The following is a 16,855-nucleotide window of genomic DNA, read 5'->3' as shown; positions in this document are numbered from 1 at the left end:
GGGACGCTGCGCCGTGGCTGCGGGCGCGGCGGCGGGGCCGGCAGGCCCGCGGCGTCCCGGGAGCCACATGCCGCACCGGCGCCCAGAGGCCGGGGCCGCCGGCGTCCCCACCCCCGGCCGCCGGTGTCGCCTCACCTTCCGCCTGCTCCCTGAGGACCGGGCAGGGGGAGAGAAGAGGGCGAGTTAGCCTTGACTTGGGGCGGGAGAGCCTCTCCGTCGCCGAGCCCGACCCTCCCGCCAGCGACACTCACTCCTCGTATTCCTGCTCTTCGGTGTCCGACATCCTGGTGTGACCTAAGACCAGAGGGAAGCGGCCAGTGGAGCGGGGTCCTCTAGGAAGAGGCTGGGTCTGGGCACCTGGGCCTGGGGCAGGAACGGGGGTGGGGGCCCGGAATCCTAAATCGTGCTGGAGGACCTAGTGTGGAGGTGTGGCCCCAGCCTGGCACCGAGGCTGCAGGCCGCCCCCCTCACACAGCTGTCTTCTTTTGTCTGGTGACAGGCCCAGGGGAACCCGATAGGAGTGGGGATTAGGAGGTATTGGAAAAGGGACCGTGGCCTGAAGACAATAGCTGCCCCACCTCTAGTGCTATTTTGGAGGGATGTCGTAGTCGGTGAAACTGAGGACATTTCCTAAGAAGGGATTTGAGGAGTGTGTGTGGGGGGGCCTTCTGTGACAATTAGTCACACCCGTCCCCTCTCCTACCCTCACCACCCCCTGGGCTGTTTTCTCTCCCACCTGTCTCCTCTTTTCACCTTCGCCCATATCCACTGACTGGGTGCATGCCACCAAGAGCAGCTTCTGTCCTCAGGCCTCATCCTGACCTGAAACACCCAGACCCCCACCCCAGGATCCCCCATGCCCCACAACACCCAGGTTAAGAGATGCCCAAATCCCCAAACCCACAGATTCTGATGCCCCTGGTCAGAAACAGCAAGTCCTGTATCTCCAGATTCTGAGGGATCCAATCCATGATGGTCCCGGCAGTAGCCTGACATCTTAAGACCCCCAGGCCTTGAGACCTCGAGGTGTGAAAAAAAAAATCGCCATACCCATGCTCAGAGCCCAAGTTCCTGGCACCCAAAATTATGGCATCACAGTTCCAAACCTTCCGAACAAAAGACCTCAGATTATGAGACCCTGCCCCAGTTTTTTTTTTTTTAATATTTATTTTTTAGTTCTCGGCGGACACAACATCTTTGTATGTGGTGCTGAGGATCGAACCCGGGCCGCACGCATGCCAAGCGAGCGCGCTACTGCTTGAGCCACATCCCCAGCCCCCCTGCCCCAGTTTTGATACCCTCAGAGTCTGAGTCCCCAAATTCTGATACCCAGACTGTTTCACCTTCAAGCCCAGATATCCCCAATTTCTGAGATTTTCCTGAACTCTAAGACCTCAGCAGTCCAAAGGAGGGATTCCTAGATTCTAATCCTGTACTTTCCTCTCCATCCCCAGTCCCCCTGAAGTCTGAGCCTCCTGAATTCCCAGACCTCCATACCTCTACCCCTCCCCCAAAGACATGAGCCACGGAGACCACAGAGCACAGAACCCTGTTACCTAAGGCTGGGTCCGCAGATGCTGTAAACCGTAGACTGGGCTGTGCCAGGGCAGGATGCCTCTGGGGGTTTATAGCTGGTGGTTTATAGCTGTGGCTCAGCCCCGCCCCAAGTCAGAGGAGGGGAGAGAATTCCTTTGCTCAAACACATGTCCTTTGGCTCAGAGGCTGCCCTGCCCCCTTAGATTCAGGGTCCAAGCACCCTCTGGCTGCTCCCAAATCCCTTCCCCACCCGACAGCACCCCCCTGGAGACGCTGGCTGGATCAGGCACCCCCCAAGCTCCCTTATAGCACCAGCATCCTTTGCTGTCAAATCCCCAGGCTGCAAGTAAGGTCCCTGGAGACTCTACCATACCTCCCTAGTGACAGAGGGGCACGAGGGACGCTTCCTATTTCCATCTCTGTTCCCTCATCCTGTGTCTCTCTGGGCCTCCATTTCTCCATCCTCAACCCCCTGCCTGCGGTCTCTGCCTCTCATCTCTAGCTTTCCATCTGCCATTCTCTGTGTGTGTCTTTCTCCACTCCTGTGTTCCCCTCTGTGTCTGTCCATCTTTCTGACTCCCCCTCCCCACCCCCACCTCTTTGTCTGTCACCCGGATTCCACCCTGGTGACAACAGGCACTAAAGACTGGCAGCAGGTGTGTGGGGGGGAGGATGGGGTGTCAGGCTGGTAGGACCTCATGCTCCCAACCCCCACCTCCATCTGACACTGATCTTTTTTGGTGTCCTCTTTCCCCCCTTTCCAGCCAAGCCGTGACCTTGAACTCCGGGGAAGCCAGCCTGGGAGTCCAGGCAGGCTTGGGCACCCCTCCACCCTGCCTGCTGGAGACTGTCCCTCGTGGTCTCCATCTTTGTGGTCTTGTTTGCATGCATTTCTCAGGGTGTCTCTTCAGGTCTCTCTCTTTGGGTCTCTGGCCCCCTCTGTCACTACAGCCTCTCTGTCCCCGCCTCTCCCTCTGGCCTTGTATGTACTGCACCCTCTGCAGAAGAGCTGAGAACACCCATGGTAGAAACCCAGCTTGCCCTGACCTGCTGGTGCCCCCTGCTTTCCATCTTTCTCATGACTCAGCCCCAAGGCAAAAGACACATGGTCACTTCCAGCTCCCGGAGCAGCTTTTATTCCTCAGGGCCATACTCAGGGCCACAGTGGTGGGTAGGGAGGCTCAGCCCTCAAACTTCTTCTTGCGGCCTTCCATTCCGCTCAGCGCATCGATGTTCTTGCGCCAGTCTCCTACCTCCCGGTTCTCCTGGGGGGGGGGGTCAGAGGTTAGGGTCTCCACCTGCTCCCTGGCTCACTGGGTTACTACCCTCCCACTTCCTGTCTCCCTCGCACACTTCCTGCCTGCTTCCTTTACTTCTCTTCCTGTTACACTCCTGTCTCTTCCTTCTTGTTCCCCTCCTGCTCTTTCCTCTTTCAGGGACTTGCTGTTGCTCTATGAACTTCCTGGACTCTTGCTACTTCCTGTCTCCCCTCCTCTTCTGTCTTCCACATGCACTTTGTGACTCTCCCATACCTCCTCCCCCTCGGTGCCTCTCACTCCAGCCCCAAGTGCCACCTGCCCTCCAGCGAGGTCCTAGGGTGGTTGGCCTCAGCACCCCCAGCATTGCCCTCCTGGCCCTCACCCACACTCACCTTCTCGGTGTCTTCCTTCTTCACCTGCTTGAGGTGGGCCCGCAGGTCCAAAGATTCCTTAGCGCGGGCCCCCAGCAGTGCCTGCATCATGGCATCCGCAGAGATGCGAACCCTCCGCAGGGTGGGCCGCTTGAACTTGCCACGAAGGTCAAAGATCTTCTGGGTCAGATCTGCAATCTGCAGTGAACATAGGGGGAGTGGAGGTGCCCTGCTTCCTCCTCCCCACACTCTCCCACCCTGTGGTCTCCTGCTCTCCCTGTCCTGCCTCCCAGTACCTCGGTACCTAGGCCTTGCCCACTCTTCCCAGCTCAGACCTCTATTCTGGAACTTAGAGCCCTCAATGCGATCCACCCTCATCTCTCAAAACTTCTGACACACCACTATCCTGGAGGGACACACGCATTCCCGGGCCTGGCCTGGACTCACTCACCCAAGGGTACCCACCGCTCCACCCTCCCATTCCCAGCCAGACCTCACCCGGCCCTGCAGGTGCTGTCCCAGTGCCAGAGCAGCCTTCCCAGGCAGACTGTTCTCACTCTTCTGCACCCACGCTGCTCACAGCGTTCTCCTGGGTCTCTTGGGACCCACAACCAAAGGCAGCTGCAATAGTCAGGCTGAGACCACAACCCCAGCCTCTCGCCCTACCCGGCAGGTGCCCAGAGTGCTCAGTGCTCCCACCTCCTTAATGTTCTTGGTGACCTTTGCCTCTACGTCATATCTCTCTTCATCCACCTTGTCCACGCGGGCGTGCAGCTGGCGGCACAAGTCCTGGGGGGAGGGCACCGTGTGTGCTGTGGGAGCAAAGCTAGGGACCAGAATTTCTGAGTCTGAGGGAGGAGGGCTGGGATCTGGACTCCTGGGTCTGAGGAGTAGTAGTTGAGGCCTGAACATGTTGTCCAGAAGGAGTAGGCTGCCTTCTGGACAGCCGGGAGTCCAGGGGACTGTCAGCCAAGCGTTCTAGGGGCGCAGAGTCCTGAGAAGCTGACCGGTTCAGGGCTGCAGGGATGATGTCTGGGTTTTGAAATTGCAAGTGACTTCCATCAGGACTTCTGTATCCCCAGGGCAGGGCAGGGGTCCCTGCCTCGTGTGAGCAGTACCTGTAGCTCCGCGAAGCCCAGCCCGGCCAGCTCCAGAGGCTGGCAGCGGGTGCTCAGAGCTCGTGTCTTCTCTCCCCGCCGCTCTTCGGCCTCCCGATCCAGCTCCTGCTTGGCAATCTGCAGCATCAGGGTCTGCAGAGGGGCGGGAGGGACCGCAGTCCCCCGAGCACGGGGATCAAACTTTGTCCTGCGTGTCCCAGCCACCTGGCCATCCAAGGTTGGTCTCCTTCCTTCAAAAGCTCCTCCCCTCCCGCAGAGCGATTCCCCAAATCAAGGCAGCCCCTAAGGTAAAGCCCCCCACCCGCCCACGTACCCGGAACCCCGCCCCCCGAGCACATTCACACCTTGAGCTGCAGTTTTCTTGAGGCGGAGATCTTAGACTTTTTCTGCCAGGGGGACATGTTGAAAGGAAGATGGAGAGGATAGATCCGAAGATGGGTGGTGGGAGGGAGACACCCCCCACACCTTCAAATTTCAGATGTGGGCCCATCTCCTAATTGAACTGGAAGCCGTGCCCCTCGGACCCACCGATCTCGGGCTCTCGCTCAAGCTAGGCACCGTCCACTCGCCTCCTAAGCCGTGCTGTGGACACGGGAGTTCCGCCCACAGGTGGGTCTCGCCAATCCGAACCTGACCCTTCTGGAAACTCCGCCCCACCCTCCTGGGCGTTCACTCAGCCCCAGAGATGGAGCAGGAATTTCAGATTCCATTTCGGGGATTCTAAGTTCCATCCCTAGAATCCTGCGTGACCAGAGTCTCCCGGGTCGGAGGACCGGCCCCGCCCCTCTCCCGTAAGGAGTGGGCCCCGGGGGATTCCGAACCCGCGAAGCCCCGCCCCGTGGAGGACCCACCCACCTTGGCGTGCGGTTCGGTGGCGTAGGCTCGGTAGTTGGCGGAGGAGCGGCGTCGCACCGGGGCGGGCGCGGGGCGCGGGTCCCCGGCCTGGGGGTGGGGGAGCGGGCCGCGTCACCACGGAGACCCTGCAGCCTTCCACGTACCCGCTCCCTCATGCCCCAGCCCCTCCCCGCAGCGCCCACCCGGACCGCAAGGTCCCCGCCCATGCCCACGACGCGCGGGTCTCACCGCATCGCTGCTGCTGGAAGGAGAGAAACAGGAGCGGGATTAGCGGTGGCGCGTGTCTGTCCCCGAAGTTCCATCTCCTAAGGCCTCGCAGACCAAGAGACCCAGGCAAGCAGCTCCCCCTTGCTGGGTCCCAGGAGTCGGATTCCCACATTCTCACGCATTTCCACCCAGGAGCCCACCCTGACCCCTGCTCAGGCCAGGTGTTGAGCCTCGCTGCTCCTACCCTCTCAGGCACGCTGGCGGACGCCCACCTCCCCTGCCCTCGGGCCTCAGGGTCCGGGTTGTCCAGCTTCACTCACTCAGCCATGCAGAGACAGACCGGGGTCTCAGGAGACGGAGAAGGGGTACCGGGGCTCTATGAGGAGGGTCGACCCTGTCCCGGTGACCTTGGAGGTCCCAGACGTTTGTCTCCTCCCGGCTGCTCAGGCCTCACGGAGGACACTGAGATAACAGGCGAGGGCAGACTAAATATACTGCTGTCTCCTCCCTCTGCTCAGCATGGGAGATAACGGGGCGCGTGAGGGGTGGGGCTGGCCACCCTCCAGCAGAACCACCAGGTCACCTTGGTGGCCGGGGAACCCAGACCCCTTTCTGCCCCCCCCAACTCTGGAGATTCTGACTCCTTCCCACCCAGACTCAGAAAAAGTCCTGGCTCCACGCCACTCCTCCCTCAAACCCCCCTCCAGAGACCAGTCCAGGCCCGAGCCCCTCACTCAACTGCAGTCTCCAAGTGTGCTAGAACTTTAACCCTTTCACTGTCTAGTCAGTTCAGGAGCCCCAACCTGTTGGCCCCTCCACACGTGTTTATTAGTTCCAGGAGCAGGTGCGGGCCCCATTTTCAGGCTACAGCATTGAGAAATGCATCCCTAGTGCACTTGGAAACCTAGGGTGTCCGGTCTCCTTGGCTCTGCCCTCTCCCAACCCTGAAGACAGACTGTTGACAGGAAAGACTCTAGGACACACAGTGAAGAGGACCCAATACTCTTTACTTGAACCACCTGTGAGGTGACCAGCCCCAGGGGGAAGGTACCCCCAGGCTAGTGAGGAATGGGGCTTCTGGAGAGAAGGCAGGGAAGGCCCGGGCCTGACATCCAGGGTGCAATCAGGAGCCTGGGTTTAGTCTGGGGGTGGAATCCGGGATTCTGAGAGAACAATGTAGGTTTCTAGGGATCGAACTTAGCATCCCGAAATGGAATTTGAAATTCCCGCTCCATCTCTGGGGCTGAGTGAACGTGAAGGTCGAGCTGCGAAGCCCCCGCAGAGGTTGAGAATTGTCTGAGCGGCTCCAATTCCAGGGTCTGACTTTGAGTTAGGGATGGGGCGCTTGATCTGGGGTCGGGGCAGACTCTAGGTTCTGGGCTGGACTCTCGGTGGTCAGCGCCTCCTGGGGCGGGGCTGGGACCTCTGCGCTGGAATCCTGAGGCTGGGAGGACAGCCGGGGAGACCCCGTCGCTGGGGCTGGGTCCGCCCTGGGCACGCTCACTACTTCCAGGGGGCAGGCCAGGACTTCGCCGGGTGCAGGTTCGGATTCCACAGCTGGGTCCAGGCCGCTGGGGGCAGAGTCCCCGGACTTGCAGAAGCGCGCGAAGGTTTCAGAGGGGCTGGCCCCAGTCTGCGGGGCGAAGCCGGCCTCTCGAGCTAGCTCCGAGACCCGGGCGGAGAACGCCTGCAGCTGCTCGGGCCGCAGGTCCACTAGGTACCTGGAGCGGGCAGCCGCATGAGGGAACCGGCCCGGGAACCCGCCCGGCCCAGACGTTCCCACCCTCGCTCGCTCGGCTGGCTCTCGCTCGGCTGGCTCACCGGGCTAATTCCACAACCAGGTTCCCACCCGGGGACACGCAGGCCCCGAGCTCAGGGCCGAGGAGATGGACCATCCTGCGGAGAGGAGAGGGGAGAGGCTGGGGACGCAGACCCGGAGGGAGGAGGCGGCTGCTCAAGTCCTGGGTCCTGGGAGAAGAGGGGCTGGGCCTGGGCCTGGGTCCTAGTGACCGTAGCTGCCTTCCCCTTACCCGCAGGCCACGTAGAGAAGCTGGAACCGGCCCTGGTAGCAGCGCTTGTGGTGGAGAGTCTGTGCAGAACCGAGGGCCAGGAAGTGGACCGTGAAGGATTCCCGGGCAGATGCTGCTGGGAAAGGGCCAAAAGGGGTCACTTCTGGAGGGTGCAACCCTGAGGACAGAAACCCAGACAGACACAGAGACACGCCCAACTGGGCAGACACAAGCCTGAAGATGACATCTGTAAATTTTCACCCTTTCTCTGAGGTGCATTTCTGTAAAAGTCTGGAAAGGTTGGCTTGGCCTACAGAGACGCATTTCACAGACCAAGCAACTGAAACTCAAGGGAGAAGAGTGGGTGACCCAGAGCCACAAGGGGCATCCCCTGTAGAAGGGGACAAACATCCAGGGAGAGGATGGTTAGAAGGGACAGCCAGAATCCAGGAGGGAGCTGGGCAGCTCCCTGTTGGGTCTCTACAGGTAGCTGAGAATGCTCCTGGGCAGACACGCAACCCAAGGCCTTAGGAGAGAGCCAAACAAGGAGAGAGAAAAAGAGACGCAAAATCAAGGAGGAGAGGTCACCTGCCTAGGTATGCCAAACCAGCTCAGGCCACGCTCGGATGCACAGTAGCTGGAGCTGAATCAGCCTGCGGTTTACCTGAAGTCCACGGCTGCGGCTCGAGGCGCAGCTCCTCTTCCTTGTCCCCCTGGGCGGCTCTCGGTCGCCCCCAGGCGGCCACTTCGCGGAACAGCTCTGTCACGTTGTGCTGAGTGATCTCCCCAGCGGTCTGTTGGGAGAGGGGTCGTGGCCAGACCCTGGGGCTAGGACCGCGAGGGCAGAGCCAGGACGCAGGGCGGGACTTGAAGTGCTTGGCGTAAGCTAGCCTGGGCCTAGAATTTCGGGCGCGCTAGTACGCCCAGGTTTGAACTAGCACTGCGCAGGGACCCGACAGAGCCCGCAAAGGCTTGCGTGCGCAAAGTCGTTGGGGGCAGGTCCTTGGAGGGAGTCGCCTCACTCACACTAGGACCCTGTTAGCCAGGGGTGGGGCCTGGCAGGAAGAGGCGGAGCTTGGGAGGAGTCCAAAGCCTTGAGCATTGGTCCCCATTCAGCGACCCCCTCCCACACCTTGACCGGCTGTCCATTGCTGGTCCGCAGCAAGCTCTGGTCATCTGCCTCAATGCCGAAGGCCACGAAGGGTCCGGTGGCAATGTCCCCCCAGTACCCACGCGCTGCCACGCGCTCTCCGCGCTGGAAAAGCAGGGAGAGAGGAGGCAGGTGAGGTCCACGTTGGGGACCCTGACTACTCCTGGGTCCATGAAAAGAAGAAGACCACACCAGATGTGGATACATACGTGACTCAGGAGGCGACCAGATGCCAGAGTCCTGTTGGGCACGTGGTAGGCGCTGGAGTCTCTGAGTTCAAAGGCCACACCTGTGTCCCTCCAGCGTCGGAATTCGTGGGTGTGGATAACTTGGGCCTGGGGTAGTGGCAGAGAAGGGAGGCCTGAGTGAACCTGGCATAGGGTGTCCTGGGCCGTCCCCCTCAGACCCAGCCCTCCTCCTTCACACCCCGGTCCCCGGCACCTCACCCCGCGGTCGTGCAGCTTCATACGCAGGTCCCAGTCGCTGACTCCGCGCCGGGCGTCGTAGCGGGAGCCCAGGTAGTGGCGCAGCCGCGAATCCCAGAGGCGGCTCATGGGGAAGGCCTCGGGCCCCCTCTCCCCTCCGGACCAGAAGCGGAACACTGCCTCCAGGGCATCCCGCTCGCGGAACTGCGCGGCCAGGCACGCGTGCGGAGGAAGCGGGGAGCGCGGGATGCAGGAGGGCAGCTTCTCCTGCCTGGCCCTCCCTTCCTTCCCCGGAGGTGGGATAAAGAACCGGGGCTCCGAGAGCAGAAGCCGGCCGGACCCCTAGGGTAAACCCTACATGGGAGCAGGGAGCTGCAATTCGAAATTCGAAGCTCCCATCCCGCTCCATCAACGCAGATCCATCAGGACTGCCCATTTCCACACTTCCCGAAGCTACTGGATCCCAGGCAATGACCGGGAGATTGGGGCAGCGGCAGCACCTTGAGCGCGCGAAGGCTGAGCCAGGGCAGCTGCTCCGCCAGGCGGTCGGGCTCCGGGACCAGGTTCGCTAGGCGCTCGGCCTGGGCACGCACCAAGGCGGCCACCGGGGGGCGCAGCAGCGCGTTCCCCCACACCTCCAGGAAGGCCTCGCTCCGCTCTGGGGGAAGGCCGAAACAACAGGGAGCCAAGTGAACCCAGAGATCAGGCCCCTGACATCTATTACTGCACTGTCACACCGTGAGCACGAGGATTCCCGGCAGACCTCGCACCGTCCCCGGACCTACTCCTTGAAGGACAATCACTTCTAAACTAGGGCTCGAGCCTATTCTTCCCTTCCCCCGAAGGGAACCCCAAGCCTGAGTTTCATGTTTAAACTCCTTATCTTTAAAATAGAGAAAGTGATCTGCACATATAGATGGAGATATGCGCGTTTTAAAATGTAGTGTTAAATTGTTTGACTTTAGTTTAAGAATTTTATAGGATAAAACCATACCTTTAGTTGTACACGAGATATACACATATATCATGTTGTATGTGCAACACAAAATAGAGATATATAGAGGTGAAAATATAGTTTCATTTTACTTAAGAATCTTATAGAAGAGAACTATAGATCTTTAGGTGGTTAATTAGATTAGTTCTAGTTGTTTAAAAACCTTTTAAAAGGATTATTGTGCAATGTATTCTAAATGCTCTGGGCTTTTAATGACAATGACTATCTATAATAATGTTAAAAATAGTAACCTCCTGGGGGTGGGGTTGAGGCTCAGTGGTAGAGCGCTTGCCTCACACTTGTGAAGCCCTGGGTTGGATCCTCAGCACCGCATAAAAATTAAAAAAAAAATAAAAATAAAGGGTATTGTGTTCATCTACAACTAAAAATTAAAAATTTTTTAAAAATAGTAATCCCTCAAGAGTACTGAGTTGATGTCCTAAACTAAGCACTTTATGCACTTTCTTCTCAATCCCCACAAGAATCCTATGGGTGGAGAAACTTTTAGGAGCCCTAGCTTATAAATGGAAGAGTGAGGTCCAGAAAAGGGTAGACTCCAGCCCCAGGTCACACAGCAAATCAAGCAGGAATTTGAATGCAGCCTGATTCTAGAGACTGTAGACACTAGGCTGAAGATATTACCAAGAATGACCATTTTCTGCTTCTCGACGTCCTGGACACTTGATACCTCTCTGACATTCCTGATCTCTTGCGGCCCTCACCCTCCTTTTTCTGTAGATTTTTCTCCTAAAGTTCTCTGTGGCTCCAGGAGGTAACATACTTGGTCCCATTATACAGTCGGGAACTAAGTTTCTAAGACTGCAAATGATGAAGTAGGGGAGAATGACTATCGTGTTTAATCATACCACTGAAAGGGCAGAATCCCTGCAGGGAGAGGAGACTAGGGTCCAAAGGCCTGGGTCTTAGCCACTGACCTCGAAGCCCCATCTTCTCCGGCTCCTCCAGGGCTAGGCTGAAGATCAGCATGTGACGTGCCACAGCTTCCAGATTGTTCTCTAGCACGTAGAACTGGAAGGGTGGACAGGGCAGGACAATTCTGAGACTCTCATCTCTAACCCTTAGAGGCCAGGAGAACAGGCCCTCAGCCCCCTTCTCCCACCAATCTAGGAGTCCTGATCAGGTCCTGTCCTTCACACACAGGAGCCTAGGCCTCTCGAATGCTGCCCTCACCACTACTGGAGACCTGATCTTTAAACGTCACCAAGAAATTGAACCCTTAACCTTTGAGCCACATTCCCAGCCTTTTAAAATATTTTATTTAGAGACAAGGCCTTGCTGAGTTGCTTTGGGCCTCACCAAGTTGCTGCCACTGGCTTTGAACTCGTGAACTCCTGCCTCAGCCTCAGCCTCCCAAGCTGATGGGATTACAGACATGCACGGGCCTGATCCCTAAATTCTTCCTCCCTCTGACTCAGCAGTGCCATATGCCAGCGGCTTCCGACCCCAGGGAAATGGATCTGGCTCCCACCTTCTATCTCCTTCAGATTTGGGACTCCGGCCTCCAACCCCTTTTTTTGAACCAAGCATTTTTTAATGCAATTCCCTCTTCTCAAAGACTCGGGAATCTGAGCTCTCATCTTCAACCTTCTTCCATGACCCCCAAACCCAACTCACATTAAATCTCCTTCGAGGCCACAGCGCTGCCCGTGCCAGGGTCCTCAGAAGATGCCGCCCATCAACCGAGCCCAGCAGCAGCACATCTAGCTCAGGGGTCTTGTGCGCCGTATCTGCCTGCGAGTCTGGGTCCACAGGAGGACCTGGCAAGACGACGGGCTCGGGCTGATGGCCATCAGGGCGGCTCCTGCAGTTGCCCCTAGAGCTCAACTACCAATCTAGCAGGCCTCACGCGGGGCCTGGGTTCCTAGGGGAGCTGAGCCTCTATGCATTCTGGGATTCGAAGTCCGCGGAGAGGAAGGACACTGGAGAGCCCCCCCCCACCCCCCCGTCCCCGCGCCCCTTGCCGTTGAGCCGTGGGGACATTGGGCGACCCTGCCAAGGACTCCCGGACTACAGGTCCTAAAAAAAGTCTGCGCATGCTAGGAAGGCACCACTGTCTCAGGCCCTATGTGGTCCCAGGGTAAGGACTCACTTTCAGCCTGCAGGTCCAGCGCCGGGGACAGCCCCCACCAGCACACCGAGCCGAAGCCAGCGCCGGAGCCCGCCGGTGTGGTCATGGCTCTGCGGGACAGACATTCTGGGAACCCCACACTCGTACAGCCCATCCCCTTCTCACCGCCCTTCACTCCTCGCCCCTTTGATCCCACCGGACCCCCTCACCTTTGTCTTTCCAAGTATGCGGACCTCCCCTTCCCGGTACCAGGTGCTGTGCGGCCGTCCAGCGCACCGGCTCGACCGCTGCGCAGAGCCCCGCCCTCTTCTTTCAATCAGCCAATGGGAGCATGCGGGCTTGCACCGCCGCTATCAACCGACCAATACCCATGCGTGAGGTCCGCCCATTATGAACTTTTGACCAATAGGAGAGTTGAGGAACCGTCTCCGCGAGAACTGGGGAGGAGGGCGTGTGGACGCGGTTGTCAAGACGATAGCGCGCCCGGAGTGGGGACAAGGCTGCAGGTTGCTGGGAAAGGGGCCGGGCGGTCCAAATTTGTGGGAAGGAGAAGGCCCGGACTGCGGCTTCAAATTAAGGCAAAACGGAACAGATCTTAATAAATGAACTAAACAGGTGGCCTCGACTGCAGACTGCAAACCTCTGGGTCCCCTTTTCCCCTCACACACTGGGACTGCCTTCACACAGGCCTTCTAACAAGGTAGGAATCAGGGCAGCTGCTCGTATATTTTTGGAATTTCATAGTGAATTGCTACTCACATTTATTATTTAAAATTATATTAAAGGTAAAAATGCTCAAAACTCATCATTTAAAAAATGTTATTATACTTTACTATTATGATGCCCTAGAGGTTACTTACGTCTAATTATATCCATAGAGAAGAAATGTTATTTTAGGGTTGGTGGTATGCCTCAGTGGTACAGCGCTTGCCTAGCTTGTGGGAAATATCCTGGGTTCCATCCTGAAGGCTGCCAACACATACAGTATGTGTATATATAATATATATGTAAAATAACTTTAAAAAAACAGCCTGTTAAATATAGGTGTCACCAGCACCTGTCTATATAAATAAAGTTCTCTTAGAACTGGAACCAGGAAGCCAGGGCTGGTGATGCATACCTGTAATCTCAGCGATTTGGGAGGCTAAACCAGGAGGATTTTAAGTTCAAATCCAGCCTGGGCAACTTATCCAGGCACTGTCTCAAAATAAAAAAAATAATAAAAATTTTTTTAAAAAACCCAGGGCCCAAGACTAGAGGAGGTTGGCATGTCTAAGTGCAAGGTTGTTTTATTTATTTTTTAAAGTGCAAAGTTGTATCCTGTGTTCACATTTTTAAAATTTTCCATTGTGGATTTTCTTTTTGATGTTATTTTTATTTTAAACAACTTTGCATTAAAGTAACATTTATTTGACTGCTTTGCTTGATTCATCTTAAATTTGGGAGGCTCATCCAGACCCTAGGAAATACTGTGATACTGTATTAGTAGGCTTTTTTTTTTTGTACTGGGGGTTGAACCCAGGGGCACTTTACCACTGAGCCATACCCCAAGTCCTTCTCATACTTTATTTTGAGACAGGGTCTCACTAAGTTGCTGAGGGCCTCATTAAGTTGCTGAGGCTGGCCTTGAACATGTAATCCTCCTATCTCAGCCTCCTGAGTCAGTGGGATTAAGGCATGAGCCATCCTTCTTGGCTAGGCATCTCTTCTTAATTCCATATTTAGTGACTTTACATTGGCTGCTTGAAATCAACTATGGTGGGGATATTTTCTTTTCTTTTTTTTTTTTTAAGAGAGAGAGAGAGAATTTTTTTTTAATATTTATTTTTTAGATTTCGGTGGACACAACATCTTTGTTTGTATGTGGTGCTGAGGATCGAACCTGGGCCGCACGCATTCCAGGCAAGCGCACTACCACTTGAGCCACATCCCCAGCCCCAGGTGGGGATATTTTCAGCATGGAAAGAGCACACCTCACTCCAGCATGGGAGAAGTTGGTAACAGCACTGGAAGCACACAAGCCCCTCTTGCCTCCAAATCTGGATTTTTTGCAGGGTTCCCTCTGTCAATTATCTTCCCTCCTTTGCCCGACAAAAGTCCTGCTCATCCTTCCAACTCCAGCAGGGAATCTTCTCCCGAGTTCTGCTTCTGCCTTTCCACAGAATGGACACAGTCCTCTACCCGTGACTTCCCACTGCTTGGTCTTCAGGGGACCACACACAGAGCCCTTGGGGGAGGGGGTGGCCCTTGGTGTCAGGCAAGCCTGGATTTGCATCTCACCTAGTCTCTTGATGGCTGAGCAGCCTTGGTCACATGACTTCACCTGCCTGAGTGGCAGGAGCTAGCAATACCTACCAATATCAGAGTAATACTATGTCATAATATCTATCCATATCGTGGTAATATTGTATGTAACATTATCTGCCAGTGTCACAGAACTGATAAGGAGACCTGGTGCTTGTAAATGCATTCACCGAGGCACACGGCAGGAACTCAGGGCTGGAGTGGCTGTGGGCTTAGCTGGTCCTGGGCCCCACCTGGGAAGGGGGCACGGCAGCCCTCAGCCCAGGCAGCCTCTGCCTGGCGCCCCCCAGGGAGGCCTGATGCCACCTCCCTACTGAAAACTCACCCACTTATGAAAATTCCCACCCACGTATCGTTGATTATCCCTCCAACAAATGGATTAAGAGAGACACAACATTTTAAGAAACCTATCCTTTAGGGGACTTTCCAGCATTACCTACTGACCAGATAATGGAGGCCACATCGGCCTGAGGAGCTCGAGACTGACCAGAGATGTCATCTCCATGCCCCTCCCCAAGTGCCCTCCGAAGAGGTCCCGGAACCCCAGTGGGCTTCTCCCTCCCCACCTGACTACCCTGTGCCTTCAGTGTGGGTCCTTCGTTTTCCTAAGCAAACCTCCACGATGAAACACTCTCCATCCCCCACGTCCAGGACCCCCCACTCATCCTCGGGAGGGCATTAGCAGCACTCAGGGCATCTGGAGACACTTCCAGTGACCTCTCTCTAGTGACAGTGTGGCTTTTCACAGCATCTGCCACTAGGAGTGACATTTCCAGGTCCATCCACACTGAAGCACAGATGAGCGTTTCATTCCTTCCTGATGAGACAATATTCCAGGTATTTCATGCTGTTGGCAAACTTTGTCTTTCTCTTCATTCACCTCTCAGCTGAAACCTCCCTCCTCAGGAAGAATGTCCCCCATCCCCCTTTCCAAACCATAGCCACCTTCGCTGGTTGCCTTCCCGACCTGGAGGGCCATGTAATGGATTTATTCTTCTCATTAATCTGTTTTCTTGTTGGGAAAGAACCAGGGACCCCAACGTTATCACCTAAATTGGAACATTCAGCCTCAGGACTCAGAGACTGTATGATTCTGAGCAAGTCACGTTGATTCTCCATCCCTCACTTGTCATGTGGGAATTAAAATTGTGGGATTTTGTTGTTTGATTTTTGGTACTTGGGCTTGAACCCAGGGTGCTTAGTCACTGAGCTATATCCCCAGCCCTTTTCATTTTTTATTTTGAGACAGAGTCTTGCTAAGTTGCTGTGCTGTGAGAATTATTGTTGGCAGTGGTAGCAGTAACAGTTAAAACACAGTGCTGTCTTCATAAAGACACACCGGAGAGATTACTGCGTTCCTTTAGGGAAATTTTTAAATCACAGACATCATAATGCATGGAATGGATCTGATTCTCTTTTCCCACTGGCTACTAGGAACCTCAGGGATAAGTTTTTACTCTGACTCTCTCCTTAGCACTTGGGGGTACTTTTGGCCCCGTTTTCCATTCAACTTGCTGCTCAGAAACTCCCTTGCCAGATTTCACAGCCCTTTGTCCACCACCCAAAACCCTGTCTGGTGAGGGGGAAGTCAATGAATCCATCATCTTCCCAGAAACAAACTGGGAAATAGAATTTGTTGAAAGAAGAATGAGGTGGAGACGAATCACTCTTCTAAATAAGTCCTTTCTCCCAGGCTTGGAGATTTTGTGGGAGACTGTTACTCCTTCCTGGACGAGTCAGCAGCTTGGGGTGGGTCTGGGTTTGTATCTGTTCTGGGTCCACAGCATCCAGTGAAATCGGGCACACAGGAGATGGTGGGCGATGCCCGGAGGACAGAGGGTGGGAGGGGAGGCGCAAGGCTGGGTAGTGGGGGGCTCTCCTGCTGCAGCAAACGCGGAAGGTATTATCATCCCATCTTTTCAGATGAGGAAAGCGAGGCTGAGGGTGGTGAATGAAAAAGAGAGAAAGGCCGAGTGGGTGGGCGCTGGCGATCCCACTCGGGGAGTGGGCTGCCCCAGGGCTGCCCAATGCCAGAGCGCGCTGCGTGGAGGTGGCGTTCCCTCTTGGCCCCCAGCCCTGCCCACCCCTCAAGGAGCACTGGGGCCAGGCCACCAGAGCTGCTGAGTATTTATTCGGCCGGGAGAACAGTGCAGGAGTCAAGCTGTGGGAAAAGGGCGCTGGGAGCAAGGGGATCCCAGACGGAGGCTGACTGTCAGAGCAGGGGGTGGGGGCCTGGGGCAGGCCGGCCAGGCTGCTCTCCCTCCCCGGGGTTCCTGGGACTTCTGGGTATGCTGCTGGGGTTGGGAAGCTGTCCTGGTGCATGGTGGGGTGGGAGGCAGGCAAGGACCCGATGGTTGGGGCCGCCAGGGCAAGAGGCCGAGGCCAAAGGTAGGGCTGAGAGTCTGGGGTCAGTGCCAGAATCCAGGTTTGGTGGGGTCTTGGGAGTGGAGATCAGGGCGCTGGCAGCAGCCTCACTCGGTCAGGGGGCCGCAGCGAGTGCCACTGCGCTATGGGCCTCCGGGGATTGGCCAGCATGTC

General features: G+C 56.3%; 2 protein-coding genes and 1 long non-coding RNA gene across 8 annotated transcripts; 1 reads left to right on the top strand and 2 right to left on the bottom strand.

Moving 5' to 3' along the window:
• Positions 1-2,649: 2,649 nt before the first annotated feature.
• Tnni3 (troponin I3, cardiac type) lies at positions 2,650-5,800 on the bottom strand. Of its 2 annotated transcripts, none has more exons than XM_048791680.1 (8): positions 5,667-5,800; positions 5,368-5,380; positions 5,140-5,226; positions 4,629-4,670; positions 4,285-4,416; positions 3,866-3,955; positions 3,188-3,364; positions 2,650-2,801 (listed from the first exon to the last, which is right to left on the bottom strand). In XM_048791680.1, the coding sequence occupies exons 1-8, from the start codon at positions 5,672-5,674 to the stop codon at positions 2,718-2,720; spliced, it is 633 nt and encodes a 210-aa protein (XP_048647637.1). In that variant the 5' UTR covers positions 5,675-5,800; the 3' UTR covers positions 2,650-2,717. The 2 variants fall into 2 exon arrangements, with proteins under 2 accessions (XP_048647637.1, XP_048647638.1); XM_048791681.1 differs by having other exon boundaries at positions 5,368-5,377.
• Positions 5,801-6,332: 532 nt separating this feature from the next.
• Positions 6,333-12,322, bottom strand: Dnaaf3 (dynein axonemal assembly factor 3). 5 transcript variants are annotated; one of them, XM_048791633.1, is made up of 12 exons: positions 12,223-12,311; positions 12,035-12,123; positions 11,560-11,702; positions 10,860-10,953; positions 9,431-9,588; positions 8,952-9,134; positions 8,715-8,840; positions 8,488-8,610; positions 8,020-8,149; positions 7,377-7,491; positions 7,168-7,242; positions 6,333-7,067 (listed from the first exon to the last, which is right to left on the bottom strand). In XM_048791633.1, the coding sequence occupies exons 2-12, from the start codon at positions 12,117-12,119 to the stop codon at positions 6,677-6,679; spliced, it is 1,623 nt and encodes a 540-aa protein (XP_048647590.1). In that variant the 5' UTR covers positions 12,120-12,123; positions 12,223-12,311; the 3' UTR covers positions 6,333-6,676. The 5 variants fall into 5 exon arrangements, with proteins under 5 accessions (XP_048647590.1, XP_048647591.1, XP_048647588.1 ...); XM_048791634.1 differs by having other exon boundaries at positions 7,377-7,488; XM_048791631.1 differs by having other exon boundaries at positions 8,715-9,134; positions 12,035-12,139; positions 12,223-12,322.
• Positions 12,323-12,486: 164 nt separating this feature from the next.
• On the top strand, positions 12,487-15,481 carry LOC125612807. The gene is made up of 2 exons (XR_007343287.1): positions 12,487-12,713; positions 13,846-15,481. It is a non-coding gene; the product is annotated as an uncharacterized LOC125612807 (long non-coding RNA).
• Positions 15,482-16,855: the final 1,374 nt, after the last annotated feature.

Source organism: Marmota marmota, unplaced genomic scaffold, assembly GCF_001458135.2.
Source record: "Marmota marmota marmota unplaced genomic scaffold, marMar, whole genome shotgun sequence".
Taxonomy (NCBI): Eukaryota; Metazoa; Chordata; class Mammalia; order Rodentia; family Sciuridae; genus Marmota; species Marmota marmota.
Note: the sequence above shows the minus strand (reverse complement) of the source record. Positions and strands in the feature narration are given on the sequence as shown.

Excerpts from the sequence above, each read along its gene's own strand:
- Tnni3 (XM_048791680.1), bottom strand. Across the intron at positions 4,671-5,139 it reads CCACCGAACCGCACGCCAAG|AAAAAGTCTAAGATCTCCGC; the intron begins GTGGGTGGGTCC and ends TCCCCCTGGCAG. Across the intron at positions 4,417-4,628 it reads CAAGAAAACTGCAGCTCAAG|ACCCTGATGCTGCAGATTGC; the intron begins GTGTGAATGTGC and ends GCCCCTCTGCAG.
- Dnaaf3 (XM_048791631.1), bottom strand. The coding sequence starts at position 12,119 with ATGACCACACCGGCGGGCTCCGGCGCTGGCTTCGGCTCGGTGTGCTGG. Across the intron at positions 9,589-10,859 it reads GGAGAAGATGGGGCTTCGAG|AGCGGAGCGAGGCCTTCCTG; the intron begins GTCAGTGGCTAA and ends GCCTTCCCCCAG. Across the intron at positions 9,135-9,430 it reads TCAGCCTTCGCGCGCTCAAG|TTCCGCGAGCGGGATGCCCT; the intron begins GTGCTGCCGCTG and ends CTGGCCGCGCAG.